Source organism: Adiantum capillus-veneris, chromosome 19 (assembly GCF_014529385.1).
Source record: "Adiantum capillus-veneris isolate H3 chromosome 19, ASM1452938v2, whole genome shotgun sequence".
Lineage (NCBI taxonomy): Eukaryota > Viridiplantae > Streptophyta > Polypodiopsida > Polypodiales > Pteridaceae > Adiantum > Adiantum capillus-veneris.
The window spans coordinates 76,133,127-76,160,488 of NC_140949.1; the positions used below are offsets into that span (position 1 = coordinate 76,133,127).

General features: G+C 47.5%; 1 protein-coding gene across 1 annotated transcript; it reads right to left on the bottom strand.

The window, feature by feature from the left end:
- UBC32 (ubiquitin-conjugating enzyme 32) lies at positions 1–27,266 on the bottom strand. The gene is made up of 5 exons (XM_086490812.1): positions 27,059–27,266; positions 25,304–25,435; positions 25,031–25,115; positions 649–812; positions 1–564 (listed from the first exon to the last, which is right to left on the bottom strand). The coding sequence occupies exons 1-5, from the start codon at positions 27,167–27,169 to the stop codon at positions 193–195; spliced, it is 864 nt and encodes a 287-aa protein (XP_086346938.1). The 5' UTR covers positions 27,170–27,266; the 3' UTR covers positions 1–192.
- Between the last annotated feature and the right edge of the window lie 96 nt (positions 27,267–27,362).

Consider the following 27,362-nt stretch of genomic DNA (forward strand, 5'->3'; position numbering starts at 1 on the left):
TATGATTGACGACTATATTGCAAATTCCACCTTCACTGCAAGGCTAGAATGTCTTGTTCTTGACCCAAGAAACAACTGCATCTTGCTTACATGTAGTGAGCAAGCGGCTCCACAACCCTCTGCCACACCTGCCTGTGATGCAGATAGTCAAATGTACAAGAGCTCCCAACGCTTAAATACAACGATAACTCGTCAATTGAAACTGATCCAGGAGAAATAATGGTAGAACTTCTTGAATAATAAAGCTGCTAGAGCGACAAAGAGACCGATTGCTAATAATGTTAAGAACTGATCATCAGAAGCTTGCAGCCTGGTAATTGGCCTTGCAGGTGGTGAAGATCTCACTTCCCTTGATTCCACAGCAGATGGCCGCTCTTCAGCTGTCTCCATCGGCTGAACATCTTCACTGGATTGAACCTCAGGCAAAACTGCCACATGTGCTACAGTCTCTTCAATATTTTTGGAGCCGTCACTGTCCGTTCCCATGCTTGCAGCTTCACTCTCAGCCTCTTTAGGAGCTTCTGCTGGAAGCTTTTGCACTCGTTTCAACATTTCTTCATGGATCTGACCAAAATTTGCAAAAACAGAACGTTAGCACAATCTTACGACCCCAAATTCTGGTAATCCAAGAAGAAAGCAGGTCAACACCTCATCAATCACTTTCTGCCGTTCAGCAGTTCCATATTTGGGAGGAGATTCAACAGATTTCAATGCAAGGGCCTTCCTCTCCTCTTTTGTAAACTCTAAAGAACCTATGGCACCATTTCCTTTTGTTGGCATGAATGCAATCAACGCCACTAAAGCGGTTCTGACTGCCATGATAAAATACAAACTGTTTGCATGAGAAACTCTCTCTCTCTCTCTCTCTCTCTCTCTCTCTCTCTATATATATATATATATATATATATATATATATATATATATATATATATCAAAAGACCACCATAGAAACTAGGAAGCACTTGTCCTGGCATGGATTTACGTGGCACGCCAACCATTGCACTTGAGAAAAAGAGCTTCCCACTTCACCAATTGTTTCTTTAAAACCACAACTTCAAAGTGCACATACACCACAAAACATGCAAGCCTTCACCACTTACCCTATACCAAACTGCTTGCGGGCTTCCATATCATGTGGGAAATAGATTGTATCTTCCAAATCACAACTCCAAAAGGGATGCTTTCAAGCCTCAACAATTCTCTGCATTTTCTACAACAAAAGTTTTGAAGACACCAAATTTCAAATCTATGCACCATTATGTGCAGATTGGCACGAACAAGATGCTGCCATAGCACGACTATACGTAGAGAAGGCTAGTCGAGGGCATCATTGTAAGACATGAATAAGACATGAAACAATTAATCATGCTCTAAAGAGAGAATTTACTCCTATTTGTACACATCCGAGATGTACAAAGTGGTAACCTTTTTTGATAGCCTAAACTTTGTCATGTTGATAGTTGAAGGATCTCAGTGAGCCGGATAAAATGTATTTGATTATCATAAAGAAGTGTAGAATTTCTCGTTGGGCAAAGGGTTCTGCCTCCTCTATAGCTATGGAGAAGTTTGCAAGAGGCTTAGTCACTTTCGAAAACAATCTGCCGAAGAACGCATTCAAAACTTACCTGAAAATACTTCGAGAGAGAGAGGAGTTTCTACAAGATTTTACGGTGGAATTCTATATGAATTTCTCCAGGAATTGATTTGAGGACTTGTGCATGTTGCAAAGACGCAAATTTAAGTAGATCGTATCAAAGGATTAAGCTTTGCTTCTTACGACAGATAGCCGTCGAAAGTAATCTTTGAGAGTCTAATCTCATGTATTAATGAAGTTCTATACCACATTTTGATAAGACATAAGCTCTAATACCAAGATATGGACACAACACTAGTGCAATCTAAAGCAAATACCTCTCTAGCAATACAAAGGGAGGCCCTTGAAGGTGGGTTTGGGACCCCATCTAGTGTCGTCTCTTCTCTCTCTCTCTAGCACTCTCTTGCATACTCACCCACAGTTTTGCATTACCACTCTCGTGTTTGGTCATTGCACATTCACTCTCGAAGTACAGAAGGCTCTCTCTTCTGCTAAGAAAAAGGAACCTTGAGCACCACTAATCACTCATCCTGAGCCATACACCATCATTCACTTTGGGTTCAGTTCAGTTAGTCTAGAAGAAGAAGTGATCTGGCACTTTTTTGAGTCTGTTCGCAAACCGTGCATGTCTAGACACTTAGAGTAAATGCATATCCTCTGGTTGCACACAGCATGATCATCAGATTTCCATCAGGATCCATTAAGAGCATTTTTACAGTGCATAGACCTATTTTCCCTATTTTTGAAATTTTTCACTTATTATTTTTAAGTGACTTTTGTTGGGAACTAAATAGGGCAATTTTGCTAAGTTTGTATATATAGGAACGGTTAGCGCTAGCACTTTCGGGCAGAAGAGGCAGCAAGAGCACCTTGCTCAACAGGCAACTTCTCAGCAGAACCCCATCAGAAGACCTAGCGTTTGCAAACTGCAACACCTAGTGTTTTTGCTCCACAACAGAAGGCTAGCGTTTTTGGACAAAACCTCAGATCAGCCAGCGTTCTTGCTGTGGCAACCACCTGGCGACAAAACCACAGCAGACTCCCCAGCGTTAGCAGATTTCCACCGCAAGGACAAGGATCAACCCTAGCGTTTTGCATCTGCAAGGCACTTCAGCGTTTTTGCAAATCTTCGCCACGGAATCCCCACAAGCATCAGCGTTTTCAGTTTTCAGCAGTCAGACTCCACAGTAGAACCCCCGAACCTCGCAGATCTCACCTTCCCGCAGCAGTTCCTCGCCGCACGGTCAGATTCCGCAAGGTTGCTCGGAAAACGCAGATTTCAGCATCTGCGTTTTCAGCGCGTCGTCATCGCATCGTGGTCATCGACATAGAGTCAGAATTCAGCAGATAAAGATTTGCAGATTTCAGCCCTTAGCAGTTTCAGATTTCAACTGTTAGGTGCAGCGGAATGAATGTTTGCGCTTTTCTCAAGATGAGTGCTCCAAACTGTGCTCAAGGTTCCTTTTGTTCTTATGGAAGGGAGAGCCTTCCGTTCTTAATGAGAGACTGCTATGATCACAAACAAAGTGAATGGACACTGTGTGTGCAAGTGTATGAGACTGAGAGATAGAGAGAGAAGAGAGATACGACACCAGAGACGTTGTAAAACCCTCCTCCAAAGGCCCCACTCTCGTCGGCGAGAGTGGTCTACTTATGATTGCACAATCTGGTACAAATGGTATGCATGAGACTGATGCAAGTCTAGGCTATGTTGATGACGACGACGGGGATGACGAGGTCGACCTAAGGACTGAAATCTGCAATCTTGCTACTGCTGTCCAAAAACGCTATGGGCTGAAATCTGCGACTAGTCCAAAAACACTGATTTGGGGGCTGTTTTCTGTGGGTCTTTGACGCTGAAAATCTGCAGGTTTAGGGCTGAAAACAGAGGTTCTTAAGGGCTGAAAACTGAGATTCTTACCGGGCTGAATCTGCTGGTCTTATTGCTGCTGAATATCGCTGCATACTGTGGCTGAAAAACGCTGCCAACATGCAAAGGCTGAAATCTTCAAAAACGCTAGGTTGAGATGTCTATGCAAAAACGCTATGGTCTTCAAAATTGCTAGCTTGTTGGGGTCTTCTGGCGATGGCAAAACTGATGCAAAACGCTAGGATCTGGAACTTGTTGGCGATGGCTTGTGGAAGGAAAAACGCTAGGGGCTGAAGTTCTTCTTGCTTGGTGGGGGAAAGCGCCAAGGTCTTGTTGAGAAGTTGCCTGCTGAGCTTGGCTCCTGTTGCCTCTTCTGCCAATTAGTGCTAGTCTAGGTTTGCTTATATACAAACTTACTCAATTTGCCCTACCTACTTTCCAACAAAAGTCACTTAAAAATAATAAGTGAAAAATGTCAAAAATAGGAAAAATAGACTAAATGCATTGGAAAATTCCCCTGAAGGATTCTGATGGGAATGCTTATGATCATGTTGTGTGCAACCAGAGGATATGCATCTACACTAAGTGTCTGGGCATGCACGGTCTGCGAACAGACTCACAAAAGTGCCAGATCACTTCTAAATCTAGACTGGCTGGACTGATTGAACCCTGATCGTGGTGTAGCTTGTCCACGGACACATAGGGTTGGATGTGTCACGTGACATCAGCCCATCTCGTTGTCGTCCTCATCGTCGTCGACTTCGTTGGCAAGTCCAACATTGTAGAGATTTATGCAATCATAAGTAGACCGCTCTCGCCATCGAGAGTGGTGCCTTCGGAGGAGGGTTTGACAACTTCTTCGTGTCGTATTCTCTTCTCTCTCTATCTCTCAATCTCAGCACCTTCATTCACAGTGTTCATCACTTTGTTTGTGTCCATTGCACTCTATCACTAAAGGAACGGAAGGCTCTCCCTTCCCGAAGTAAAAGAAACCCTTGAGCACAGTTCGGAGCGCTCATCTTGAGCAAAGTTCAACATTCATTCTGCTGCACCTTACATTGTGACTAGAAAAAAGCGTGTGCAACAAGATTCTCCACTTACCAACACCTTTTGACAACGATTCTTTATAAAGTGACACCACTACTTGTAAAGTGATACCCACTACCTTGCTCACCAATGCATTAGCTTGTTCCTCAAGCCACCTTGCCTCAATATATAAACGGAACAACTCTTTGTTGTAAACCATCTCAAGTTGAGCTCACTATCTCAAGTAGAGTCCAGTCTCTTGTACCAGCTTCTTACATAAGCTCTATAACAATCCACTACACTCATGTACTACATCTTTAATCTTTAGAAACGTAATACTTACCTTCCGCTTGCAATAGTCTTGTGTGCGTATCTTGGTGTGTGTCTGTGTGTGTCTATATATAAGGTTGATATCTTTTACATATCAGCATCGGCCTTCTCTCACTGATCCCATGAGGATATTGTCACGAGGACGGGCATCACGTGCCAAGGGAAAGGAACAGACTGAACAACTTTAAGCACTCCAAATAACAATTGAACTGAAAGAGATAGACGACACACGAGACGGGGAGTGGCGGAGTTCTACCCCGAGAGGGCACTAGCCCCAAACCTTGGCGCCCCTATCAGTATTTCTTTATATTGCTTGAACTCAAACAATGCCGGTACTCGTGCTCTGCAACTTCATGCAGAAGTGTGCCAAAGACTAAGCCCTTCGCACATATTTAAAGGCCCTTGGAGGCTTAGCCTATGAAAAGCAGTTAAATGGAAAGCTTCAAACTCAAAAGCATATGGTCCCAAAAGCACTAGTGTTCAAGAGCTACCTACGCGTCTTGCGGAAATCCGTACAGACTGCCACGTCAACAGTCAAACTTAATTTGTGGGTCTTCCGTACAAGTCGTCACGTTATCATCTTCTATGCTTTGTGTGTGTTTGTGTGTTGGTCCCACTTTAGTTTAATGGCTTTAGGTCCCCTAGGCCCCATTCGACGGGGTCATGTAAGTTGGTGGGAACTCGTCTTTAAAAACAGGCCACTCGGCAAGACTTTGCAAGTTGGTAAAACTTCTTCTTCTTCTGCTGCTTCTTCACTTAGGGTTTAGGCGCCTCGGCCGGGATCTGCAGGTTGACTCCGTTCTTCAGTGGCTTGACATGTCAGCAGTTTGTGACATCCCCCCTTCTTTAAAGAAAGTAATCGTCCACGATTACAGCATATTTGCAAAACAACTCAAGTTAGCTCAAAAATGTCCAAGGGTCATTCTGAGGGACAATCAGTTTTCTCGATCCAGATTGGAGCTCTAGATCGTTGGCTTCCCAGAAAAATCTCATCCAAAAAGGAGTCTCACTCCACATCGGAGCTCTTGATATTTTGGCATAGTAAAATTACCCATCACACCCAGACCGCGTTGATCTCCAATAGGTGTCTTGATACACTAAAATTACATACCCAAGCAATCTCATCCAATTAGGAATATTCAATGGTTGACACATCACAATGCAACACAAATGCTCACATATGCATGTTACAAGAGACAACGAACAGCGCCGATGAGCACTCCCACGAGACAGACAGTCTACGGTATGAAGCTACTCAACTACTACCTCATCACTCCCCCCACAAATAACCTAAGAAGGTCCGGGCCATGAGTTCGGAGGATTGGTACAACCAAACGCTCCCCAGACCGCAGCTTGCGTCGCTTGGAGGTTCAAGCATACAACCAAACTCTCCCCAGACATCTCGTCTACGTCGTTCTGATGTTCAGATGTCACGTGACACATCCAACCCTGTGTGTCCGTGGACAAGCTACAGCATGACCAAGGTTCAGTTCAGTCAAGTCAGTCTAGAATAGGAAGTGATCTAGCACTTTTGTGAGTCTGTTCGCAGATCGTGCATGCCCAGATACTTAGAGTAGATGCATATCCTCGGGTTGCACACAGCATGATCATCAGATTTCCATCAGAACCCATCAGGAGCATTTTTACAATGCGTAGACCTATTTTGCCTATTTTTGACATTTTTCACTTATTATTTTTAAGTGACTTTTGTTGGAAAGTAGGTAGGGCAATTTTGCTAAGTTTGTATATAAGCAAACCTAGCGCTAGCACTTTCTGGCAGAAGAGGCAACAAGAGCACCTTGCTCAACAGGCAACTTCTTAGCAAGACACCCCATCTCAACAAGGCTAGTGTTTTTGCATTTGCAAGACACCCCATCTCAACAAGGACCTAGCGTTTTCACCTACAACCAGCCCGGCGTCTGTTGCACAGAAGATCAGTTTCTTAGCAAGACACCCCATCTCAACAAGGACCTAGCGTTTTCACCTACAACCAGCCCGGTGTTTGTTGCACAGCAGATCAGCCCCGGCAGCAGCAAGACCCAACAAGAAGCCTAGCATTTTGTAGTTATAGGACATCCGGCAGCAGCAGGACCCTTTCCAGCCCTAGAGTTTTTGGTTTGCAGAACAACCCTAGCGTTTTTGCAAATCATCGCGACAGAATCAGCCATAAGACCAGCGTTTTCAGTTTTCAGCCTTTAGACACCACAGATCAAGTCCTGAACCTCACATATCTCACCTTCCAGCAGCAGATCCTCATCGCACGGTTAGATCCCGCAAAGTTCGCCTGAGAAACACAGATTTCAGCATTTGCGTTTTCAGCGCGTCGTCGTTGCATCGTCGTTGTCATCGTCATAGTCTTAGAGTCAGAATTCAACAGATAAAGATTTGCAGATTTCAGCCCTTAGCGTTTTCAGATTTCAGCTCGTCTCGTCGTCGTCCTCGTCGTCGGCAAGTCCAAGCATTGTAGAGATTTGTGCAATCATAAGTAGACCGCTCTTGCCATAGAGAGTGGGGCCTTCAGAGGAGGGTTTTACAACATCTCTACTGTCGTATTCTCTTCTCTCTATCTCTCAGTCTCATGCACCTTCATTCTCAGTGTCATTCACTTTGTTTGTGTCCATTGCACTCTCTCATTAAGAACGGAAGGCTCTCCCTTCCATAAGAACAAAAGGAACCTTGAGCACAGTTCGGAGCACTCATCTTGAGCAAAGTTCAAACATTCATTCCGCTGCACCTTACATTGGTATCACAGCTTTGGCAGTGTTCTGTATCACTCAAGGAAAGAACCACAAGAAATTTTTTTTGCTTGTTGCTGTCGCACGAATCCAAGTTCGCTTGGGCGTGTCGATTCCTAATCGTGTTTTGAAGAGTGACAAGAATCCCAGGAAAGAAGGGCTTGCCCAGCCTCCCCTTGTGACTCTTTTCATTCATTGAGAGAGGACCGTGCACTTAGCAGTCGGCCAATCGACGTGACGTGGGAAAAAGCAACCTTGGTGTCAACGCAAGGCCACCAAGGGGTGCGCCCGCGGGAAAGAGAAGAACTCGGGTGAAGAGAAGATCCTTCTCTGTTCGCACCTCAACTGCAAGGGAACACCAGGGGAGCCTCGTGAGAGCCTTGGGATGCATGTACAGGCTTTTGGGCACCCAGCAGTGAAAAACAGAGAATTACAGCCCGCTGAATTTCTCTGACTGCTCACCAGAAAGCTTCTAGATAGCGAGGGAATCCGCCCTAGACAGGTACTTTTGAGCTAGAGGGGTTTTTGCGCCGTTATGCTGCCGAAATCAGGTCAAAAACCTGCGTTTTCAGCCCTCGCCAGGTTTGGACAGCTTTGTGAAAGCTTGTACTAAGTGGTCAGATCGTCTACCTTAAATTGAATAAAGAAATACAGAAAGGGGCGCCAATCTTTGGGGCCTACAAGGTGGTGTCGGTCTCGTGTGTGCAGTGCCATTCTAGTCGCTGGACGCATCTGTGTTCTCTTTCCTTCTCAGTGCTCTGTGTAAAGTTAACAGGTAATTGAAATTTTACCGCCCTCTACGTTGTACAGGCCGGTTATACTAATTGCCAAGTCAACCTGTCAGCGCAAACCCAAGCTTGTCCGTATACCCTTCTGCCACGTCAGTCTTTCCTCTGTCTCGGGCACTACTACCACATTATCATTTTGTGACACGCATGTGGAAATCCACGTTCTCTTTGTAATCAACTAGCTGAAGCGACAAATCAAGAACCATCTGACTCCATATATCCGTATCCTTGCCACGAGCCATCTTCATGTGATACCCGAAGCAAGCCCCCTTCTTCACTGCATCAGCAACTGCAGCATTCTTGGCTTTCTTCTTCTCTTGAGAAGGTCTCAACGGGGATTTGGACCTTTGTTGAATCGAGGTCGCTTCCTCAAAGTGCCCTCGTCGGATTGGTGGTCTGAACTTCTTTTCTTCTCATAATTCGCTCCATTTATCATATAGAACGTCTTGGCCTTTTCCACAGCATCCTCGACGTCAGTCGAGGCTTTGTCTTTGATTAAGGCCCAACGGTAACCCTCATGTAATCCCAGCAGGTACATGTGCACAGCATGCGTGGAATCCACCTTGCAGAAGGTGAGCGTTTCCCTAAAGCTGTCGTGTATTTATCAAAAGTAAAGGCTCTTCATCAAAAGACTCTGCAATTTTGCATAAGCTTTCAAAGAATCCATCTTAGCGAAATCCTGCTTGAATTTAACACAAAAATCAGTCCACATCGTAGGCTTCTCTGTCATGTCAAGCCACCAGGTAAACGCCTTATTGCGCAGATAAAGAGGAATCATTTGAATCCTCCGTTCGTCATGCTCCCCATGGAGGTCAAAATATGTGGTCCACTGATGAGGAAGCCAATTATTTACGGCCAGTTCCGTACACTCCTCTTCCCCTAAGAAATTCGTAGTTTTGTATGGAATCGTGGCAGTAGGACCACCCGCCGAGCACCCAACAGCAGCAATTGTTTCGCTCTCAAAAATACACATAGTCGTCGACTGCACCATATTTTCCAGAACAGCAAGAAGGGCATTAACGGCCCCTTCGAGAGAGGTCAAGCGAATGTTCGTCTGAACGTTCCCATTTTGCAGAGCGGAAATACTTTGGTTGAAGCTCTAGAAAGTGCCTGTGATCCATGTGTATAGAGCATGCATGAACGGAATTTGAATGTTACCTTGCGCATTGTCAAACTACACATCCGAGTCGGAGGAATCTATGGCGAAATCTTGTGAAAACCTTGGAATTTCACGAGAAAACGGGCCTTTTCTTTACTTTTCGATCGCCAAATGTTGAACTCTGAGGAAATCTACGAATCGGCATGAGCGTCTGGAGGCGAGTAGGTGATGGTGGTCGCGCGTGAGCGCGAGCGAGTGGAAGAGAGGAGTGTTGGGAGAGAAGCAGGAAACTCAAAACCAAGTTCTCTGTAAGTTTTGAAGTCTATGTAAGTGGGTTTTTTTTTTTATATAAAACCCAGATTTCATACTTACCTTAAAAAAAGGTCCTAACCACTTTTAAAAGAGGGAGACCCCAAAAACAAAACAACACGAATGGAACTCCTAGCATAAAGGAAAAGCAGACGAAGTCACACCCTTTGCGAACACGTGGAGAGAGAAGAGTCTGACGAGGCATGTGTCCATTTGTGCTCAACACGTGAAAGAGAGGCCACGCTGGCTCCAATGTTGCACAGCCTTCTACGTCAGCAAAACTTCTTCAACCTGTGTCTTCCCACGCTATAGCACGACTGTCTTCGCTCCACACTAGAAGCGACGGCAAAGGGAAGGCTCGTAGAGAGACGTTCAAGATCAACTCTCTCTCTCTCTCTCTCTCTCTCTCTCTGCTTCACACAGAGGAAGAGGAGGTTACAGAGAAAGCTTAATAATCTAAAATCAGTGAAGTGATAAGAAATTCACTGATTTTCATCGAAAATCAGCAAAATTAATAAAAAAATCCTCTGATTTTCAGCACTTCCACCTCCTAATTTGCCGACTTTTATAAAAAAATAGCAACACAGCATTAATTTTCACCTGCACACATGCTTACCAGAAGAAAAACAAGCGATTTCAACAATTTAACCATTAAAAATTACGCAAAATTGAGGTTATCAAACTCGAACCGATCCATAGGTGTGCAGGTGGTCCTTCTTGCAGCCAAGCCAGCTTTGATACCATGAAACGGACACACATGGAGGATCCCCTGGCTTCATGGACCGCCTACAAACACACGTCAGACGAACCACCCAACCATAGCCACCATCCAGTAGCACCCATGTGTTGGGGCCAGCATCCGAGGACGTAGACATGCACTTGTATCACCGTGCGTCCCATACCACCGGCCTCACCTCCTCGAGGTGACCTCGCACACTCCTAGCTAACCACTGGCACTCTGCCAGTGGGGGTCGATAACTACAAATGAGGCCTTGGCCTCCCTTTCATAATAATGGCCGGCCACACTGACCGGGTTCACACTACGTCCGCCCAAACACTGGACGCCCATCCCGACGGCATCTAGGCCTGTAAGTGGGACATAACAATGTGTCACGAGAGAGGACACATACCCGCAATACATATATACCGGAGACTGACTCTGTTTATAAAAAGGAGATGACCACTTTGTTGACTAAGATATTGCATTATACAGCAGCAGAGGCATACCCACACACTCGGCCTGATCAAAGACGTCACAAATTGCTGACGTGTCAAGCCACTGAAGAACAGAGCCAACCCGAAGATCCCGGCCGATGGGCCTAAACCCTAAAAAGAAGCAACAGAAGAAGTAGAAGTTCCACCAACTTATGGGACCCCGTCTGATGGGGCTCAGAGGACCTAAAGGTATTAAAATAATGCAAGACCACACACACCTGCGTAAAGGTTGATGTCGTGGCAAAGCTATACAAATTCTCCAAATTCGCATTGACATGATGACGTGGCAATTGTACAGATTTCCACAGTGTCCGGTAACAGTGCCATGTGGCAGTTATACGGATTTCCGCAAAACGCGTTGCTTGCTTTTGGGTGCCAACTTTTGAGCCAGTTGCTTTTGAGTTTCAAGCTTTCCATGTAACTGCTTTTGAAGGCCAAGGGCCTTTAAATATGTGGGCTCAGTCTCTGGCACTCTTTCGAGTGAAGGGGTAGAGCGCAAGTACTGGCATTGTACAAAGTTCAAGTAATATAAAGAAAAACCGAAAGGTGCGCCAAGATTGGGGGCCAGTACACTCTGGGGTGGAATTCCGCCACTCCGTGTCACGTGTGCTCTCTCTCTTTCAGTTCAGTTGTTGTTGAAGTGCTAAAAGTCTGTTCAATCTGTTCTTTTCTATTGGCACGTGGTGCTTGTCTCGTGATAGACGACATTCTGGGAGCAAGCCTCATAACAATGGGTATAACGAGGAGTGTAGAGAGACGAGAGCACAACTTCAGAGGGATCTTCTCCTAGGGGTCATCAATCAATCTCCCGACAACTTGTGTGACAAAAGAAGCGAGCATTCCCACTTCAAGAAATGGTACCATCTCCAACATGCTCTAAAAACATAGATTTGGTGCACCTCCTGCTGGCTAGATCTAGATCTGGTTCTGGATCTCGCATGAGAACTCTATCATTGCATGATCACAAGGTTTGTGTAATGCCGCCCTGAAGAACCGCTGCACCGAAGAGATGATGTCACGAGGACGTGGCAACTGCTAACCTTGGACATACTTGACGGCTCGCTGCTGCTCCTGCGCGTTCCCCTCCCCCCCCCCCCCCCCCCCCCGCCTGCTCCAGCTCCCCCGCGCCATAGCCCCTCCCCCCGCCTTCGCCCTCGCGCTACCCCTGCCTGTGCGCTGCCTGCCTGCACCCAGCCTGCGTGCAGTCCAGCAAGGGCGCGGCCCCGCCCGCTGCCACCCCGCTTTTTCGCTGCCCGTTGCCCTCGTTGCTCGAGCCCCATTTCCTCACGCCCCCCCCCCCCCTCCGAAGGCCTCGTTTAAATTGTTTGGCAGAGGATTTTCAACTGGTTTCTCCTTGCCGAGCTCTCAAGTAGTAGCCTTCACGTCCGCCCTTCTCCTTCAGAGCAGCAGACACTAATGGAGGCTCATGCTCCGCCCCAGAGGGACTCCTCCGAAGTCCCCTCGCCCGACTCCGCTGAGCCCACCATTCGACTTGCTCTTTCGCCGACAGAGCAAGCGAGCCTAGCCGCAGAGGTAGAGCGTCTGCAGGCGACCTCGGTCATTTGCAAGATTCTCGGCACCCGACCCAGCAGAGGAGAGCTGCGTGACCTTCTCCAGGCCCGCCTTCTTGTAGAGGTGGGCAAGATCTTGGATGTCCAGATTCTCGGACGGGGGTACTACCAAATTGAGTTCGAGACCTCCGAGATGGCTGCCAAGGTCATAGCTATGAGTCCACATCCGAGCATCACGCGCCCACTTTCGACAGTGGCGTCATGGTTTTGACCCGACTTCGGATGTGCTAGTAGAGGAGGCAGACATCCCCATCTCAGTCTACTTTCCGGGTTTACGGAAGGAGTACCTACCACTTCTCTCCAGGATTGGCTTCGCCATCAGGACTGTCCTGGAGACACCTCGTACAGCAGCATCAGTAGCTGCCAAGGCGGCTGGCATCCCCTCAGTTCGAGTTTTGATCAGAGATACCCACACGCTCCCGAGGGTCATCCTTCTGCCTCGGGTGAGTGGGGGTTGGTTTAGACAGAGTGTGGAGTACTCGGGTCTTCCGAACCAGTGCTTCATTTGCAGACAGATGGGCCACCTAGCGAAGGCCTGCCCACGGAGGAGGCCACGACCTGCACCTCAGCCTCAGCCTGCCAAGGCTGGGCTGCAACCGCAGCCAGCGGCGCAGCGCACAGATTCAGAGTCTCCCTCCGAGCCTGGGGCTCCAGCGGAGGAGGGGTGGCAGCAGGCCCGTGGCCGGCGACGCCAGGGGCCACAGCGACAGCCTGACACTCAGAGTGGCCCTCAGGTGCCCACTCAGCAGCAGTGGGTTCCCACGGGGAACCGCTTTGGTCCTCTTGAGCAGGAGGAGCCTCCTGCGCCAGCCTCCACCTCCGCTTCACCCTCGCCAGTCGCCCCCCCTTCAGAGTTCCCCTCCTCCTCCTCATCCCCCCCCCCCCCCCCCGCCCTCTCCTCCCGTCCACTCCCCACCTCGCCCCTCTACCTCTTTCGCCCCACCCCGCTTTTCCTCGCCCCCTCCAGCTCCCTCTCCCCCCCCTCCTGCTCCAGTTCCACAGTCGACTCGAGAGACCGGTCCCTCGCCGGCGGCTAGGAGATCTCTTGGCAGCGCCTTTGCCACGAGTCGCCTAGCGAGAGAGGGTCAGCCCTTCTTGAGGCCCCCTCTGCAGATTCAGACATCTTCTCTTGCAGCTATCCTTCGTGGTCTGACGAGCATCGACCTCCGACGTCGCTGGGATTTCTTCGACTACGGGTTCACTCGCTTTCTCGGTGATTCCGCAGCAAACCACGAGGCAACCTGCTTCAGGGTCCATGCTTTGTTCCTCGCCGCTAGGGGGACAAAGGCCTTGGACTCAGCAGTTGGTTTCTCCTTCCCCCTCTGTGGTAGGACCGAGACAGTGGTCCCTCGACTCAGTGGTGGGATGGTTGCATACACAGGTTCTCGAGTTCTCTCACCACATGGGAGAACTTGGAGTTACAGATTTACTGCAGACGTTGTGGCCATTGGCCAAGTTTGCGGTGACACCCCCAGCCTCAGCAGGATGTAGACACATTGTGGTGTACTTCTTTGCTGATACACAGTGTTTGCCTTGCTATGTATACATTCATGAGGACTCTTGGACAGAGGAGGTTGCTCTACGCACGGCTCGCTCTGCTTGGGATTGGACTAGGCACTCACTTCAGTCTCGCCTATCTAGAGAACGCTCGGATACGGATTACTCCCCATCCAAGCCAGCCTCGAAGATAGCCAGTCTTGCTGTTGCGGCAGCATCTGTTCTCTCTCGCTCCCCATGAGGATCGTCTCGTGGAACGTGCAGGGACTAGGTGGACCCCAGTTTCAGCGACAGCGGGGCCGGTTGCGACAGAAGCTTCAGCGTTGCCTTGTGGGAGGAGAGATTGATCTCCTTATGCTACAGGAGCACCATCTGTCTGAGAGCCGCATTCGGCGATGTGGTCAGATTTTGCGTGGACGGTATGATACCTTTTGGTCAGCTGCTTTTGGACCTGGAGGCATCCAGGGTGGGGTATGTATGACTATTGCGGACTCATTGCAGCAGGCCATTGTGGGCAGAGGGATTATTGTGCCAGGCAAGGCTCAGTGGATTACTATGCAGGTTCAGGGAGGCCTTGTGGGCTTCCTGAACATCTATGCGCCCAATGTGGCGAGTGCTCGTGCAGAGTTTTGGTCACAGATTGTTGAGTCTTTGCCACAGGCTGACCATTGGTGTGTAGGGGGGGACTTCAACATGTTGGAGGACCCTTCTGACAGGTAGAGAGTCTTGCCTTCTCTAGGTCGGACCGCAGAGTGGGTGGAGTGAATCTATCACGGATAGATCGCTTCTACACTAGTGACCACTTCAGTGACTTGGGGGGATCAGTGGGCATTCTGGCAGGGGCCTCCTCCTCGGATCATGCACCAGTGATCCTCACAGTGGTAGACAGGCAGCAGAATGGGAGCACGATGCTTCGCATCCCAGAGCGGGTCTTGTTGGACTCAGCACTCAGAGAGAGGGTGGAGGCTCTTTGGACAGAGGGCATGGACAGCCAGGCTCTACCCGCAGACAGAGTGGCCTTAGGCCTAGCTCAGCTTAGCTACTTTTTTCTCCAGGAGTCTCTGGCTCGACGGGCCGCAGCGAGAGAGGAGGAGCAGCGTCTCAGACGAGGCATTGCTTCACTACAGAGGATGCAGGAGCAACATCCAGACAGTCCATGGTTGGAGGAGCAGTTACAGCAGGCTCGACAGGAGCTTGCTTGCACAGAGGAGAGGCGTCATGAGTTTGCCTATCACCGACAGGCATCTCAGTGGACTCAAGTGGGTGACAGAGTGACAGGTGTTTTTTTTGAGACAGTGGGACCTCGGCACTCGCATGCCAAGGTCAATCAGTTGATAAGACCCGATGGGTCAGTTGTTTGTGAGCCCGAGGATATGCGTGCAATTGCTACTGACTTTTATTGTGAGCTACTGTCAGCTGAGCCCCAATCAGAGCGGCAGGATGCATGCAGAGAGCAGGTTTGGGCACAGATGCCTTGTCTTGTGACTGAGGAGATGCGCCAGAGGCTGGAGATGCCTCTTCAGCTTGAGGAGTTACACACGGCTCTTAGGGCCCTACCTCGTGCTAGCTGTCCACGTGAGGATGGGCTGACTCCCAGTTTCTTCTTGGAGTACTTGGACCTGCTTGGCCCAGATCTTTGTAGTGCCTTTCAGTACATTCTGCACACAGGAGTGATGCCGGATAGCATGAGTGAGGGCCTAATTTACCTCATTTCAAAGGAGGGTGGCTCTTTGGATGAGATTCGACAGTGGCGCCCCATCACCATCCTCAACTCAACCTACAAAATTCTTGCCAAGGCTCTGAGTTTAAGGATTCAGCCACTTTTGGAGAGCCTTATACATGGGACTCAGACAGGTTTTGTCAAGGAACGCAGTATCCTTGACAACATCTTCACTTTCTGGGAGGCTTCTGCCCTGGCACGGCTCCGTGGGGAGGACCTTGTGATTCTTCTTCTCGATTTTGAGAAGGCATACGACAGAGTTGACTGGGACTTTCTAGAGGGCACTCTACGCAGGATGGGCTTCTCAGATGCTTGGATGAGAGGGGTGTCAGCTTTGTACAGACAGGCTCACAGTCAGGTGCTTTTGGCAGGAGGTAGAGGGGAGCGCTTCATGCTCACACGTTCGGTCAGACAGGGTTGTCCCCTTGCCCCCTTTCTCTTTCTATTCTATGCGGAGGCGATGAGCAGATTTTTGGTGTCACAGCAGGTTGGTCTGAGGGGCCTTGCACTCGCTATACGGGGAGATGAGCTTCTGGACGCTGAGTTTGTCGACGACTCAGCCTTGTACTTAGAGGGCCAGGAGGCCAATCTACACAGATGTGAGCAGGCTTTGGCGACCTTCTGCTGTGCATCGGGCGCACTGATCAACTGGAGAAAGACAGTGGCTTTCTCGGTTGGCAGTGCTCCTGTGCCAGATTGGATGCCAGGTGAGGGTTTCGGGTGGATTCCTCCAGGGACTGCAGTTCGGTACTTGGGTTGTCAAGTTGGTTTGGATTTGTCCCCCGAGCAACAGATCGCTCCTCTTCTCTTGTCCATCAGAAGAAAGCTGTTACATTGGAGCTCAGCACGACTTTCGCTGGCTGGTAGAGTAGTAGTTGCCAACCAGGTGTTGTTGGCGACTATGTGGTACATCACTTCTTGCTGGATTTTCTCGAGTTCTTGTATCAGCCAGGTAGAGAGGCTGGTCAGGAACTACCTTTGGTCAAGTCGTGACACTCAGATTGCCCGAGCCAAGGTGGCTTGGTCGGTCATCATACTTCCTTGTTCTCAGGGAGGGCTTGGGATCATTGATCCAGCATAGCAGAGCAAAGCCCTTCTTGGGAAGTTTGTCGTCAGAGAACTTCTTCCAGGCGAGGAGCCCTGGAAGGAGTTCTTGCTACAGAGGCTTCGTGCCAGGGTGCCTCAGTCAGGAGGCCCTTGGCAACCTTCGACCAGATGGATCTTTACAGAGTTGCGCCGAGTTGGTTTGAGCAGGAGACTGGAGGACCGATTCGCTGTGAGTCTGCTTCGAGCTTGGGAGCTCCTACGGCGTGGCCTAGAGCAGAGACAGCCGACGTGCACGGAGGAGTGCCTACGGCAGCCCCTCGTCTGGAACCCCCTGGTTAGCACTCAGAGAGGCCACTTGGTTGGGAGTCGGCCTCATGTTTCTTGGGGTCCCATGGCAGCAGGTCCAGCACGCTCTCTAGGTGACTGGCTACAGTTCACAGGTTTGTCAGAGGAGGTGCAGGGTGCCCAGCTACAGGGCATGAGGGTTGCAGAGCATGTGTCAGGACATCTCAGTGTCAGTTCCAGTTGAGTGGCTCACGCCTCTCGAGCCAGTAGCACCCTGGTGGATGGGAGCCTTCACACGACTGGAGGTTCTCATTTCAGTCAGGGCCTGCTCAGAGACTGTCCCAGCCTTGCTCTTCGAGCTTCAGGGTGGGGGACGTCTACAGCTAGTTGCAGTAGAGGCCCCGCAGGTAGCAAAGTGCTGTTTCCAGAGGATCCGAGTTGTGGGCATCTGTGGGAGGACTTGCGTCATAGACCCTGACCCAGCAGCTCTTGAGACTGGACACTGGAGGCTTTGGGCTTGGGAGTGTTGTCCACTAGCACGAGTACAGTGGGATCCTGGTGAGTGGCTATGGAGGGACCCTTTCTCTTCGGTAGACCGCCCAGGAGTCCCCTTCTTTCAGTACACTGTTCGGCTTGGACGTCACATACTTGCAGCACACCGAGAGGCCCGCCCCGCTGCAGCACGTCATTGGCAGGAGGAGGGCCTCACAGTCGAGTTCTTGGCAGCTTTTTGGCAGAGGCTCTGGGACTCCAGACAGCCGAGGCGCGTCACTTTGTTCCAGTGGCTGGTTGCACACAGAGCCATAGCAGTAGGGAGCTGGCTTGTGCATAGTGGTCTCTCGGCCGCATGTGCAGCCTGTGACCAGTTGGTGGAGAGTCAGCGTCACTGTCTTTGGGACTGTCCCTCGGCCCAGCAGGTGTGGCTACGAGTTCTTCGGTTGATGCCTGCCCTCTCCACGGCTCGACAGTACACTTGGGGGGCAGCGGCTTGGTCCACCCTCACGGGCCCGGCACTATAGTTTGAGCTATCATCCACCAGCCGGATGATAGTGATGCAGGGGGGGCGACCTACACTCCAGCCTGCTACAGAGCTTACTCCACAGGAGTGGTGCAGTGAGAGAGAGAAGTGTTGGGAGCTCATCAGTGGCCTAGCTCTCTGGTTCATCTGGCGGGCCCGCTGTTTCCGCATCTTTGAGGCTCGCCCTGTGCCACCAGCAGAGACTGTTCGTGACTTTTGGCTAGAGCTGATCCATACTCTCAGAGGACAGCTTGAGGGACTACAGGGCAGCTCCGACCGCATGCGGGAGCGCCGCAAGGGTTTCCTTCGACTCTGGCGCCCTGGGCCTTTCTACACCATAGTCCAGGGGGTGCTCAGATGGCACTACTATCCACCTGTGTGGCTCTTCCCTCCTCCCATTTCTTGATTTAGCCTCATTGTATATATGCTGTTTTTTCATTGGGAGAGTCTCCCCATCATGTTTCTTGTAGCCCTCTCTTGCAGAGGTGGATGTAGCCCTATGGGCAGTTTTCAGTAACTATTAGAAGGATCTTTTTCTCAAAAAAAAAAAAAAAAAACTGCTAACCTTAGTTGTTGGTTTCTTTCCGATGATTTTCGATTAATTTTTGAGACCCTCTTTTTTAAGTTGCAAATGGTTGGACATTGCATGGCGAGTGTGAAACCATAGTTTCACCCGCAAACGGGAAGTTGGTCAGCATTGGAATCCGAGTAATAAAAGGGTGTCTAGGCTCGGTTCAAAGTCATTTAGGTCCCCTCACCACACTTAACAAGTTGGTGGATAATAGGAAGTTAACTCAATAAAGGCAGTGTCAAGGTGGGGTCATCAAGAGAAAATCACCCAAGAACTGGGCTACCTTGCATTTTTAGATGTGGTCCAAGTGGTGACAGATGATCAAATGACCAATGAGAGTCCAATAGAAGCATCTCCTAAAATTTAGGAGACTGCTATTTTGGATCATGAAATCTGTTCGCGTCATTAGCTCCGGAATGACAAGAGGAACATTTTATTACTCTGCTGCAAAGTCAACTGATGTACCAGTTGAGAGCTTTTTAAGTTGGAAGCCCAATGCGAAGAAAATGCACGCATAAGTGCCAAGTGGCACTTTTTGGGCAAATTTCCACTTTTGTGAAGGGGGGGGGGGGGTAAAATTCAGCAAGGGGTCGCATTTTTTAGTCTCTGTCCACGTTAAGAGCTACTATGTGCAAACTTTCCCTCTCATGTACAATGTAGTGCAAGAAGTGATGTCCTGCACACTCTACACTGCTCTCTCTCCCCCCTACATGCAGTGTAACGTGATGGCCCACAAGAGGGCTCTTCATTTGACCTATGTACAGTAGTGTGGTCTTATGCTTCTGTGCCAAGGCAAGAGCCTCTTTGAGCAGGAACATGAGTAGCTAACTGCTACTCAAAAAGCAGGCACCGGTGAGGGTGATAACCTCATCTTACAGGTGCATTTTCAGTGCTGGTTATGCGCTGTTTTGCAGCCGTATGGATGCCAGAAGCATTGGGAACAATGCCCCAATGTCAGAGGACAGTTCGGGGACTGTTTAGGGCTGAAAACAGGGTAAAAACCAGAAAATACAGCGAGCTATAATTGCTGTTTTTGGGCTGAAAACAGAGGGTTTATGTCTTTGGAAGCGAGTTCTAGCAAGGGGATTTGTTCCGGGCGAGTTTTGGGGCTGTTATGCTGCCGAAATTTTGCCAGAACAGGTGTGATCTAGTTGGATACAGGTGAAGATCCCCAGGACTCTAGTTTTGTAACTTTACCCTCTAAAGGAATAAAGAAATACCGAAAGGAGCGCCAGTTTTTGGGGCCTACAGATTGTCCGCGTCTGCCGAGAGCATTCTAGCTTCCGAGACGTGTGCGCTTTGAAGTGTTGATTCCTGTTACAAGATCCTTCTGCAAGGTTTCTCTATGTGTTAAAGCTTAAAGTTTTGGGCGAAAGTCAAAGTCTGCCGCCCTACGGGCCGGTTTCATGGTTCTGTCGCCGAGACAGAATCACTTTTCCTTCAAGAAGAGAGCCTCTGTTGCTTTGGTGAAGACACAGAGGACAGGAACGTGGGATTACACTCTGGCCGACAAGGGGAAGAGTATTATGGAAGAGGGTTCCTCTTCGAAGGAGAGGCACGAAATTCCTACAAGGTTTTGAGGTTGGCGAGAGTTCATGGCCACCCCGCTTTGTACCTCCTGTTGATGTGAATGTTCCCCCAGTGCAAGGCTTTATGACTGGGCAACTTGAAGATGATGCGTTCAGGACTCAATTAGTTGCCGTTGTGAACGTGTTTTCTCGACTGATGCAAAACCCAAGGTATATGGAGTTTTTGCAAGCGCCACCAGTGCCAAGCAGCTAAGGCAACTCACACCCCCCGTGGAGCTCTTGAGGTTCAAGCCCAAGTACTTCATGCGTCCCAACAGGATAGGGAGCACTCGCATGTTGCGGAGTCAGGGGCTCCAAAACAGGTTCCTTCCGTCCATGAACAGGTGGTTAGGACGCCTAGTCTACAAGCTTTGCCGGTTCAGCCCGCCACCTTTCCAAGCCCGCATGTTGCGTTACAGGGACAGGGAACCAATTTCCAGGCAATGCATCAGGTTTTTTCCCCATTCAAGGTACATCCTGGGTATTTCGGAGGTGGAACAGTGTTTGGGGGTATGCAAGGATGATGCCAAACCCCATGTATGGTAACATCGGCATGCAGCAAGGCTTTCAGAGCAACCAAGGCCAGTTTGGGGTGCCACAGGGTAATTTCGGCATGGCTGGTTTTTCTGGGACAGCAGCCAGATATGGCACCTATGACACAAAATGTCAATGGCCAAGACTCGCCGATGATCCCTACTACAGTGCCCATGTTGCAGACAATTCCTCCTGACAATTTGGGGGCACTGGAAAAGCCGAAAGATTACAAAGAAGGTGGTGCAGTTGTAAAGTTTAGCACTTTCAGCGGCTTTGAGGATAAGGCAAAGGCTCTTACTTTCCTCCAACAGTTTGATACAGCTTATGCAGGAGGAAATTTTACAAGGCCTCTAAGGTCAAGAAAGCTGCCACTTTCTTGAAAGATAATACGCTTACATGGTGGACGGCCCTCTTGATGCAAGGACAGGCACCCACCACATGGGTATACTTCAAGCAAATGTTTGCATCTGCGTGACTGTCAAACGAATTTGAAGCCGACGTCATGACGGATTAGCACCAACTCACTACGGCTACTTGCAAGAGCCTACAAGAGTACAATCGGAGGTTTTGTAAATCATTGCTCTCAGTAACCTCCTACAGCCTACAGGTTCCTACCATTGACAAGGAAGATAGAGAAGTATTGTTGTGGGTTGCCTAAAGGGCTTCGAGATTACTAAACAAAGAACAAAGTGGCTACCCTCACTCAACTTATGAAAGTTGCCAACACTAGTCTTGCCTTGTTGAAGGGAGAGGAGAGGGATTTCCGGGCAACGTAAAAGGGGGCAACAAAAGAAAAATTCAGCAAAGAAGTCCTTTGCAAAAGGAGCTCCTAAAGCATCACAAGGGTCAGAAAGGACAACAAGGATAAGGACTCAGCCGGGACTTCTAAAGCACAGGCAAAGAAGCCAAACTGGAAACCTTTTGTGCGCAAGTCGCTCGAGGAGGAAAAGGACTTGACGGCTAAAAATAAATGCTTTCTATGCGAGCAGTCTGGTCATCAAACCTTGCGATACTTCTTGACACTATCAAATCTATCCGAAAAGCATATGCGATGGGCAAACATTCTCTCTATGTTCCACTTCCAGATTATGCATATGGAAGGCAAGAAGAATGTTGTGGCTGATGCGTTATCAAAGAAGCCACAAATTTCAGTTGTGTCAATTCCTCATCATCATGAGCTGGATGACATTATGAAGGCACAGTATGCTACTGATGAAGATTTTGCAAGGATTTTTGAACAGTTGCAAGAGGGGCAACATCATGAGCACTACCTCCTCAGAGATGGTTTTATTATGCATGGCAGACTTTGTGTCACTAGGCCATTGCGACATAAGGTCATGGTAGAAAGTCATGTCCCACCGTATGCAAGGAATCGTGGTATCGATGCGACAGTTAGAGCGGTAGAGACATTCTTTTATTGGCCTACTTTGAGGAGAGATGTGGATGCCTTTGTGCGAGCATGCGTAATTTGCCAAAAGGTCAAGTTTGATAGGCAAAAGGCACCAGGGTTGTTACAGCCACTACTGATTCCGGATAAGCTATATGAAAGCATTGCTATGGACTTTATCTGTAATCTTCCAAGAACGCCGACAGGGAATGATGGTTTATGGACCATTATTTGCAGGTTCAGCAAACAAGTCCATTTTATCCCTATCAGGAAGAAGATAAAGTTTGATCAAATGGCATGGTTATTCATGTACAATGTATTCAAGTACCATGGTATGCCACGATCGATTGTCAATGATCAGGATCCTCGCATGACAAGTTTGTTTTGGAGAGGATTGAGAACAAGGACCCTACGCTCAAGTTCTCGTCTTCGTTTCATCCACAAACTGATGGACAGTCACAAGAGGCTAATTCTACTGTCTTGGATCTGTTGAAATGTTATGTGTCAGATAATAAAGGCAAGTGGGAACAGTATTTGCCTATGCTTGAGTATGCATACAACAATACGGTTCATTCGTCAACTAGCAAGGCGCCTTTTGAGATTGTTGAAGGTGGCAAAAAGGTTCCTCCAATTTGCATACAAAGGACAAGATCTTTGAGGCAGATCAATATGTTGAAAACATGGATGAAATGTGTAAGAAATCAAAGTTGCCTTGGAGAAGACTCGGGCAAAGCAAACTGTTGTTTTCACCTGGTGATTGGATACTTTTATGGTTTGAAAAGGCAAGGTTAAAGAAGATGAAGGGCAAGGAAAGGTTATTTCCGAAGCTCGACATGCGTTACTATGAGCCTTTTCAAGTGCTTGATAAGATCAACGATGTTGCTTACAGGCTGAAATTGCCTGATGCTTGGAAGATTCATAATGCGTTTCACGTGAGTCTTCTAAGACCCTTCGTGGGTGATGTGCGAGAAGATATGCCAGATGAGAACCAGCCAAAAGTTAAGAAACTTGATGAAATTTTGGTTCCTAAGCAGATTTTGGCACATAAGGAAAGAAAAGTTAAGGGACAGGTTGCAAGACGCTATTTGGTGAAGTTCAAGAACTATCCACCTATGGATGCAAAGTGGATGGAAGAGCATGAACTGTCAGAGTCACCAAATGTATTGTAGTTTTACCTTGAGGCCTTTGGGTTACAGCCTACCTATGCCCCAACACAACGTGTGCAAAGGGTCGTTCTTTAAATGTTAAATATACAATGTTCACTTCTATCGTAGATAGAAATGACAAAAGTATGAAGCTCTCATTAAGTCACTTGTATCTATGTCTTATCATCACTCCTAACAACACGATCTATGGTATGCAATCAAGGACGTTCACGATTTCAAGAGGAGGGTATGTCACGAGGACGTGACGACTGCTAACCTTAGTTAGTTTCTTTCCGATGATTTTCGTTTAATTTATGAGACCCTCTTTTTAAAATTGCAAATGGTCGGACATTGTATGGCCAGTGTGAAATGGTAGTTTCACCCACAGACGAGAAGTTGGTCGGCACTGGAATCCAAGTAATAAAAGGGTGTCTAGGCTCAATTCAGAGTCATTTAGGTCCCCTCGCCGCACTTAACAAGTTGGTGGATACTAGGAAATTAACTCAATAAAGGCACAATGTCAAGGTGGGGTCGCCGAGAGAAAATCACCCAAGAACTGGGCTACATTGCATTTTTGGACGTGGTCCCAGCGATGAAAGCTGGTCAGATGACCAGTGAGAGTCCAATAAAGCATCTCCTCAAATTTAGGGAAAGCATTCTAGCTTCCGAGCCGTGTGTGCTTTGAAGTGTTGATTCCCATTACAGGTTCCTTCTGCAATGTTTCTCTGTGTTAAAGCTTAAAGTAAAGTTTCGGGTGAAAGACAAAGTCTACCTCCCTACGGGCGGGTTTCAGATGATCTGCAAGCACTACATCTGCTACCCATGAAAAACGTTGGGGCTGGTCTGCTGAGCAAAAACGCTGGGTTGATCTGCATCAAAACACTGGCTGCCATGCACCTGCTACAAGCCCCCTTGGGGCACCCAAGGGAGGGCGCCCCCCGCTGGGCTATATTGCTATGATGTAAGAGGTGACCCCCCCTGCACATATATAGACCTAATCCCAGCCTGCCCGACCCAGCCTAATACCTCGGTCCTCCACGACCCTGGAAAATGCCCCATAAATAGGAAAAATACAGGAAGTGGGGACCATTGGCCTATAGAGTCCTGGAGAAAGCGGGGAAAAATACCCTACAGGTACAGGAGCCTACGTGGCCATGGAAACAAGCCAAAACCCAAGACTAAACATGGCTAAACACAACCCGACATGAGAAAAAAACCTCACACTGCCAGGCACAGCCACAAAACAGCCCTCACTCACTAACACGTCCTTGAGAGAAACCGGGACTAACTGAGCGAATCTAGAGATATGCCTGAACTATCACAGGATTGAGCTCCATGATGTCCCAGAGGTTCACCAAATGTTTGATATGAAGACTCGGCAGTGCTGCACCGCTTGAGAGAAGTTCCCAGGTAAATTTATGCGGTTCCCTTGTGGACAATTGACTCTTGAATTTCCGGTTTTAGCCCATTTACGAATCACATTTTTCCCTCAACTTTGCTTCCCCCTAAAGATCTTGTACTTTGGCTTTAGCCAAGTTCTGAAATTGGCAATTTGCCTCTATGTAATACAAAGGGTACAAGCCCAACATATTATGAAGAAAAAAAGAGAAAGGGTCTCTGTATGTGTTTGTGTGCGCGTGTGTATCTGTGTGTACGTAGGTATAAAGAGAGAGAGAGAGAGAGAGAGAGAGAGAGAGAGAGAGAGAGAGAGAGAGAGTTACCACTCCAGGATGGTTGCCAATGCTCAGGGTGAAATTGGGAGATGCTCAAACAGATTTTGGTCTGTGTTTCAAACCTCCCATTTGGCTACAAGCAAAGATACATGAAGGTTATTGTTACAAAAGTTAAAGGGCTTGCAAAGAGCAAATAAATGTTTTAATACCGTCTGAACATACAAAAGAATCACAATGCACATGTTAAAAGTATAAAGACTTTTCTTACCACCCTATAAGGTCATTATGACCCCATAATACTCATTCAAAGTGAAGTATTACCGTTAAAAGCATAAATGAAGGAGGCTTGAATGGATACTCAGGAGGAAGTTGGATACGGCCATGATATATCCCTCCTTCAAATTCAGAGTCTAGGGGGCCGCGTATTGCAAATTGCCATTCAAATATATTATCCTGCATATAACAATTAACATCAGTTATCTGGTTCCCTGAAAGCATCAAAAAGGAACCCTACGAGATCTTCACAACCAAACAACCACAAGCACTCATGCAGAAAGACCATTATCTATGCACATAGACAGTTTTAAACACTTTTCCCAAGCAATATCGATTTCCTGAAATTAATGAAAAGCTGGTTCCAATATAATCACAAGACAAGGTGCCACCTTAGTTAAATGCTGTCATATTTTACAAAAAATGTAATCTGTGATTTTTACAATGGTAAATCCAAAACAAGACATGAGGACTCTATTGAATTTTTTATAAAAGATGGTACAGCGACCATGAATAAAATATCATAGTAAAACTCAAAAGACAAAATAAAAAAACAACCACAGACAAATAGACGAGCCATGCTTATTACTGAAAGGGATGGACAGTAAAACATCTTCATAGAAGGGAAAGATATCAACTGGAGTAGTGAAGTTATTTAAATTTCATTAGCCATCAATGCATTTGATAGTAAAATGTTTGTTTTATGACAGAAAAAGATATGAGAAACTTAATGCATGACTACTTTAGCTTCACATCAAACAGACACCCTTTCAAAAGTAAACATGAAAAATAAAATGAATAAGACGAGCCTTATCGTGTGAAAGCTTGGATACGAGCTACAACATGCTGAGCTTCTTTATATTTCTCTCAAGTCTGACCTTGCAGCCTTAAAAACATTGCACAACATAGCAATCAAGATATTCAAAAACTAATAAAAGAAAGGAAGCACTGAAGTGAGACGGACAAAACACCACTTTAAACACGAATTTCAAAACTTTAAAGCACATGAAAGAACATCACCTTAATCATGCCTAGCTTAAACAATAGTTACATCATCCCTGTAATCAGTCCCCAGGAGTAGGTGCAGGTTTGTATGGTGCTAGTTCCTAATTACAACTTTCTTTTAAACTGAAATTGTTTTACAGAACCAAAATCACTAAAATTTCTTCACTCCAGAGAGCAAATCATTCAAGAAAAAGAGCAAACGACAATAATGGCAACATAAGAAAACTCTTCATGGTAGGCTTTTGGGCTCCTCATTTCCATCCAAATATTTCGTTCTTACTTCAATAGTTTCAAACTACAAGAACAGACTTGCTAAGCTATAAAAAAGCTAAACCATCTATAAGCAGAAAAGTAACTTTTTAGCCAGTAAAAATACATTATCCAATTTATGCCAAATTCAACAAGGCCCTAAGGAACTAACGGCCATGCTCACTTTAAAATCCGCAAACCCTGCAACCAAAGTTATAGAGCAAATGAACTGTCAAGGCCACGTTTATATTGAAAACACTAGGCATTGGCATGAATCGATTTGTTGGTCATCGTCGATTATGCCACACGTATAAGGGCCAATAAGCTCACCATCAGCATTTGCATTCACGGTAATACTCTCTAATGATCATGATACAAAGTGTTCTTACACACAAACGGAGCCAAAATGATAACGAATACACACACAATTAAAAGACAGCATCGTCCATTGAAGCCAAATGACTCAATCAACCACAGTCTGGTTTGCAAAATACACAAAGACAACAGCAGAAGAGAAACCCGTGCAGATCCAAAAGATCTAAGGCATACCTCAAGAGGAAGACTCATGTAGTCCTCGCTAGGATTGCTTTGCATCTCCTTCATCTCCTGCAGAATCCTCTTCACAGCAGGATTGTTGAGATTGAATTTTGGGGCCGCCATGGCTGTGGCTACAAAGAAAACGCAGACACTGTAGCACAGACTTGAGCGCAAGAGACGCACTTCGGAAATTGGCTGCGTGTCTTCACAAAAAGTTTTCGAGTCATTCATTCATTGCCTATGACTTCTTTTGCAATGGGACTTGACTTGGTTGGTTATACAAATTGGAACTTGACACGTGGCATTGATTGCTGTC